Source organism: Anneissia japonica, unplaced genomic scaffold (assembly GCF_011630105.1).
Source record: "Anneissia japonica isolate Jap-2015-1 unplaced genomic scaffold, ASM1163010v1 scaffold287869_len1821871_cov162, whole genome shotgun sequence".
NCBI lineage: Eukaryota > Metazoa > Echinodermata > Crinoidea > Comatulida > Comatulidae > Anneissia > Anneissia japonica.
Genome location: NW_022741034.1, coordinates 1,654,698 through 1,661,711, shown reverse-complemented (window position 1 = coordinate 1,661,711; position 7,014 = coordinate 1,654,698). Strand labels below are relative to the sequence as shown.

The 7,014-nt window shown below is 30.5% G+C and overlaps 1 protein-coding gene across 1 annotated transcript in view; it reads right to left on the bottom strand.

Moving 5' to 3' along the window:
• Nucleotides 1-6,715, bottom strand: part of LOC117118542 (hemicentin-1-like) — a 23,750-nt gene extending 17,035 nt beyond the window's left edge. Inside the window, exon 1 of the mRNA XM_033263161.1 lies at nt 6,669-6,715. Coding sequence (XP_033119052.1) covers nt 6,669-6,683 — 15 coding nt within the window. The 5' untranslated portion in view covers nt 6,684-6,715. The remainder of the gene's footprint in view (nt 1-6,668) is intronic.
• Nucleotides 6,716-7,014: the final 299 nt, after the last annotated feature.

Sequence of the window (7,014 nt, the reverse complement as noted above, 5' to 3'; positions counted from 1 at the left end):
TAGGGGTTTTAGTTTATAGATTTATAAATGGTTTTTATAAAATTGTTTATAGATTTTCTATAGTTTTTAAAGGGTTTTTTAAATTAAACTTTCATAGACTTTCTATAGAGAATAGAATTTTCATAGTTTTTAATACTTTTTATAGAGTTTTAATAGTTTTTAATAGAGTTTTAATATATTTCTTATAGAGTTTTTTTAGTGTTTTTATATATTTTTAATAGATTTTTTATAGAGTTTAATAGACTTTTTATAGTGGGCTTCTGTAAGGTTTTTATAGAATTTTATATAGATTTTCTAAACTATATATTATAAACATTCTATAGTGTTTTTTAATAGAATTCTATAGACTTTTTTTGTATGGGTAGGCCTACATGTATATTTTTCTCTCTGACAAACATTGTTTTTATCAAAGAGCCCAAAACACCCCCCCCCCTTCCGTCTCCACTGATGCCACCCCAGAAGCAAAAGAGGACAGGGCTACGAGAGCTGTCAAGAACCCTTTGACGGTCCAGGTGAAGGGAAAGATTCCCTGGAAACTGTTACAATTTCAGATAGGAAACTAGGCCTAAATTAATTTTTAAAGTCTTAATTTTTTTTTCTAATTTTCCTTCTAATAATATAACTATAATATGGGAATCCTATAAGATTCTAATAATAAACCTAAAGTTTCCTATAAGATTTATAATGATACCTATAGGATTCCTATAAGATTATTCTTTTTTGATTCTAATAATATACTATAAGATTCTAATAATATACCTATAGGATTCCTATAAGATTCTAACAATTTTTCAGATTTCAATAATATACCTATATATAGGATTCTTATAAGATTCTAATAATCAACCAATAGGATTCCTATAAGATTTTATTAATACATTTTTTTTAATACAATTTTATTAATACACCGCAACTCACTTTGCTCCTCTTCAAAAACGCGCAATAACTCGCCGATCTCTGACTTTAAAGAAGTTACACTAACATGAAAAATTCACTGAGATAAGTTGATTAGTTTTTGAGATATCTGATCTGCTACGTTTTGCTTTAAAGGTTCTTATCTATCGACACCAAAATAATCACTTCATTTTTCGAACGCCTTCCATCGTATCAGTTGTACACTTGCCAATTCCTTACATGTTCTGATTTAACAATTAGCACGTTTTACACTTTATATCTGACAAACAAAATGCATGCAATGTATGGGTGTTAAATGGAAATATAGAAATAAAAATATGTGGATTTTATTTTTAGCGTCACATGTTAAAATGTAAACATGCATTAAACATACTCCCAGTAAGTTCTGAAAAAAAGTGACGTTCGTGCATATTAAACGCTGTACACCTTTAGTGTAATTGCACTAATTTAAATTTCATCATATACTTGTTGTTTCTACCTACGAGTAATACGGTAACTTATTTTCCTCATATTCGCACCTTACGTAGGATCGTGACCAAAATTTAAACACTTCTTCATTAAACCATGACAAACCATTCTGGGAAGTGTAACTTTCAACCATTGATCCGATCAAGAGATATTTAAGTGTGGTTCCTAATGGCCCTCACATGCACTCCCGTATTTGGATAGTCACCAACACTTCACAATTTCTTCCTTGTAACTCGGTTAAAACTTTCACTAATGTATCAATAATATCATGTGATTATTTTTTTAAATGTCTGGCTTGGGATGTTTTCCTTTATGCACACTCTACGCCGGTTGGTCACCAACATTGAATCACCTCATCCTTGTAACTGGCATTTAAACCAATTAATGCAGCTGTCTTTCAGGTATTTTGTACAGAAGAAATATGCAGGACCTCAAAAATTTAAAAGACGCTAAAGTTCGCCCTCTAATTTGGATAGTGACCAGCGCTTGATAATTTCCTTCTTGTAACTTGGTTAAACTTCACGGAAATTTCATTCATGTCAGTGTATGATTTTTTGAGATATCGTGTCTAGGACAAATTCCTTTAAATGGTCCTCACGTGTACACCCTACTCCGGACATTAACCAATATTTAATCTTCTCATCCTTTGGTAACTGGAATTTACATATGTGCATCTGTTTTTGGAGATATTTTGTACACAAGAAAAAAAATAAAACAGATGATGATGATGATGATGACGACAACGACGATGAGGACGACGACGATAATGATGATTCTCAAGGACACAAGCAATGCCAGGAACGCCGGTCTGGAACTTTCCGATCTCACGATCACAAGTGCAGCACCTTACACGCTGCGCCACATGCTCTCGTCTGTCTCATTTCACAAAAAATATCACAAATACCATTATACCTCTCTTCTCCAACTCACTAGTGATTATTTGGAGGACCAGCGATGAGTGTACACTAGTAATAGTAGTGGTGATTTTGGAGACAAAGATGGGGAGTAGCAGCTTATTGTTTAATTAATCACTGTAACATTATTTTTTAATTCAGGAATTAGTATTAGAAATAAAATATATTACACTTGTAATTTGTACCTGTGTACGATTATTGTGCAGTTTTTAATACTAGAGAGCCATATACCCGGTAATCTAAAAATTAGCAGCATTCTTGTATAGTAATGTCAAGCCTTTAACCATAAATATGAATTCCTGAACATTAACAGTACACTAGAATTTTATAACCAATGTAACTAGCAAAACACTTTCGGAACGGAAAATATGTTATTGTCATTTCTTATCTTAAAGCTTCTGATTCCATGTCAACAATTCATAACCATACATTCTCAACACGGAAATTATATCTTTGATAATGAAGCAGATCAGATTGTTTTGCTTAAAAAGTACAATTAGTTATAATAAAGGTCTGTGTTGCTATTATGATAATGCTCAATAATAACAAAAGTTTGAAAGTGTTTTTCTTTTTTTTAGTTTTGGTCATACAACGCTATCGTGTTTATAGCTAGGATATCTGATCTCTACTACATCAGCATAATCGGATTTTTAAATTAAGTAACAAACATCCTAACATCCATCAACATTCTAGCGCTCATACATTTGTTTATGCCTACAGAAAACTAGAAAAATAATAGTAAAGTTCCAATTTTGGGGGCAAATTTTTCACAAAATTAGTTGTAAAATGCACTGTAGTAATAACCTGTACTTAAAAAACGAAGGCCTATACCACTTCAAGAATGAAGTAACATTTATATGCCTAAATTGTGACTTTGTCATACAGGCGCAATATTGGTCATATCAACGTCTTATAAAAAAGCAGAGGTATATCATTACATTAGCCATAGCTTCCCTGCATGTAGTCTGGGGAACTGCAACTCCCTCACTATAATAACAGAATACAAAATGAATAACATACCGACACTTACATACGAAAACATTTATCATAGTTATTTTCATAACACTGTTTCTTCTGTTACACAGTAATCTATTTACCAAATTAAAACTATTATTTTAACCTTCGCACTACTCAATGCGAATGTAGGTAAGAATGACCCTGGAAAAAATGGCCCCGGTAAAAATGGCCCCATATGACAGGTAGGTAAAAATTGCCCCTATGAAAAATTCGGTAATAGAAATGATATATTTTTTTTTAATCTTCAAATATTTAAATACTGTAAGCAAGAATTGAATCAAGAAATAAAAAATGGCCCTCAATTATGAAATTCAAGAAAAAAAAATTAATAATAAATAAATGCTGTAAAATACCCTGTAGCAAAAATTTAATTAATAAATCAACATAAAGAATATGCATATTTGAGAACTAAAATAAATTAGTTTTTGTTACAATGCTGTAACTTACAAAACAACTTTTAAAAAATAGTAACATTGCATGTGTTAAAAAAGATACTGTTAAATTAGTATTAGAAACTTTTTAGTAGGAATACATATATACAGTACAGTAAAATGTACAATAGTCAGCGAGTTCGTCAAACAAGGTATAAAAAAAAGTCTCGCTTTGGGTAGCATCTTTTTAAAGAAAATCATTAATTTCATTTAAAAAAACACAAGTTACTGATTGATTAATTAATTCTATTTTCAATAAGAAATGATTATGCACAGTAAAGGTAACATTGGACAACATTTAAAAGATCATTATATTAGTGCTACTGAAACTGTTAATTATTTCAAGGTTTTATCTAAGTGCAAATCCAAGTTTGATTGCTTAATTAAAGAAATGCTTTGGATCAAAAACTGAAACCTACACTTAACAAACAAACTGATTCTGTCAAAGCCAAACTGTTTATCTAGTTAATCTGCTAAGAAGGGCTAATTATTGCTTAGCTCCACTGTGGCTCCACACACAGTAGGCCCTATTGATATGTAAATTAATTACTTACTTCCTGTCACTGCTTGGCATTTTCGTTTTTAGTTTTTTCAATTTACTTGATCTTGAGAATGGTTCCATGATGGACCCGAAACGTCGATCTTTCTTGTCATTAAATTTTGTTTTGAGATTATGTTCTTAATTGATTTAATAAATAAAAGCCACAAATAATAATTTGATTTACTAAATTTCATTATGTAAAAATATTTATGCTTTAACATATTAAAAATATGTTACGCCTTACTTATTTTTAATCTATGGTCTTTTTAATTAATTTTCTTTTTTTTTTATTGGAAATTCCGTAGTGCAGAGTAAATTTATCAAAACCTATTAGGTTTACAGTAATCTGAAAAAAAAAAATTAGTTTATACAGAAATAGTATCTAAAATGATCTCAATTTCCAAAGTTAAAGCAAAATATCTAATCTAAACACACAATATTAGGCAGGATGTATTTGTTTGGAAAAGAACCCACTCTTTTGTGAAATTAAGAGGTTTATAGGTGAAAATTGTAAATTTAGAAATAAGTTTTATTTTTTCCTTTGAACTGAGATCAATATGTGAATTTTTTTAAATTTCTTAATAATGTTCTGAGAGATAATAAAAAAAACAATGGCCATTGAATAACATTTTTTGATAGTAGAAATAAAAGTTTTAAAAACGTTATTTCACTAACCAAGTAGAGGAATGACATACAGTATACAATATCAAATGAATTAATTTTACATGTTATAAACAATGCAAATAAACAGTAGTTAAAGCATGTGGATCAATTGTGGGTTTGAATCACAAGTTCACGTATGGGAAAAGGGAGAGGCTTACTTTCTCGCAAACTTAACAATAAATTGTCTGCTTAGAGTTTATTCAAAGAAGTATTGCTTTTAGTAAACTGAATAATTAGGAATACGTTTATTTAGTAAGCAACTAATTCAGTTGCATACTTGGTTTTTACTCATCACTAACTAAATTCAAGTGCCTACTACTGGCTTAGAATTATACATAGTTATGTATGGCAATTATGCTAAGAATTAAAATGGCGTGTGATTGTGAGGGTAGGGTGATTATGGTAGGATTAAGTGGTATTGCTAAATCCCACAAACCTCCCAAAAAAGACTGTAGAAAAACAAACAATTCAATTGTGATTGACTGACTTGGTATATCAATAAGAAAATTAAATACATTCATAACTATTTTGGTTAAAATTTAGATTTTTTTTATGAAAAAATACTTGCAAATACACCACAAACCTCTAAACACACTGCAAACCCAATCTAAACCATATAATTATGATTGTAGAACTCTCTTTTTCTTAATAAAAATAATAATAATTTGATGTTCATACTAACCCACTGTTTGTGGGGTTTACCAATACACAGATTGAATTTTTGGAAAATTGTGATTTCGCTTCCGTGAAATCGGCCACAAGTAAATTATTTTAGTATTAATAAATACATGATTTATGTTGATTTATTGATTAAATGGGGGAAAAAATTAAAAGTGTAATTCATGGCTTTTTATTTATCTTTGAATATTTTATCATTGAATATTAATTCTTACAAAAAGTAAAATGTAAATGGCAATTTGTTTGATGTTAGATTCCTTTTAAAAACTAAATTATTTAAGATAAAAAAATGCATATATTGACTCAAGAAAATCAGTTTTAATACAGAATTTGATTATTGGGGGCCATTTTCACCTACTAGTCATATGGGGCCATTTTTTCCGGGGCCATTTTTTCCGGGGCCATTTTTTCCAGAGCCATTTTTTCCGGGGCCATTCTTATCGTACACCGGATCACCACTCAATGCAGCCACATGCTTTTCAATAAGGCTAAAATACAATGTATTTTAGATACTCCTTAAAAATGACATTGCAAAGAAAATTGAAAACTAAACAAGCACCAATTAGCATTGGCGCCGAGAGCCCTGGAATAAATAAATAAAAGTCATCAAACGTAATCATCCACTATCATTCATGTGTTTTTCCCACGAGAATTGAAAATAAAGCTAGACCATATATCTATGAAAGCTCGTAATTAATTAATTATAATTATTTTTCATTAATATTTATATGACTTTTACGACTCTAAAATTTACAAATGTACAATTTTTCAAATACTAAATTCTTTACATTATTAATTAATCATAGAGTAACTGTTATAATCATCGATTAATCCTCTAATCCATTGAATCCGTTCACCCCCAACCCCACCGCCGTTCGGCGCCACCAGGGATCTGCCCCTCAATTCTGCAGGGCCTAGGTGGCCCCAGACCCCCAACCAATGGTCAAAACTGCCCCGGGATCTATACTATCTATAGCCGCTCTTTGCGGCCATGAGAATTAGTTATTACTAACTACAATACTGTAATTCCGTTGTACTTACATGTATTTCATGCATTCTTTGTGTGGATGGTGAAGTAGTGATATAGACCTCCTTCTAAGTTTAGATCAACAATGATCAATCAGGCTGTGTGATTTAATTATCTGGAATATATCACCAGCCAATCAGAATTGTGCATTGCATTCGCCATAAAGTTTCAATGCTTAACATATTTATATTATAATAGCAATAATATATTGATAATAACATATTCTCTGTGTCAATTGGAACTGAACCTCCCGAACTGAGTGTGCGTATAGCTCGTGTTCCACTATTTGCCTCCACAACTATATTATTATTGTTTATATATGCTATGTATATATATATATATATATATATATATATATAT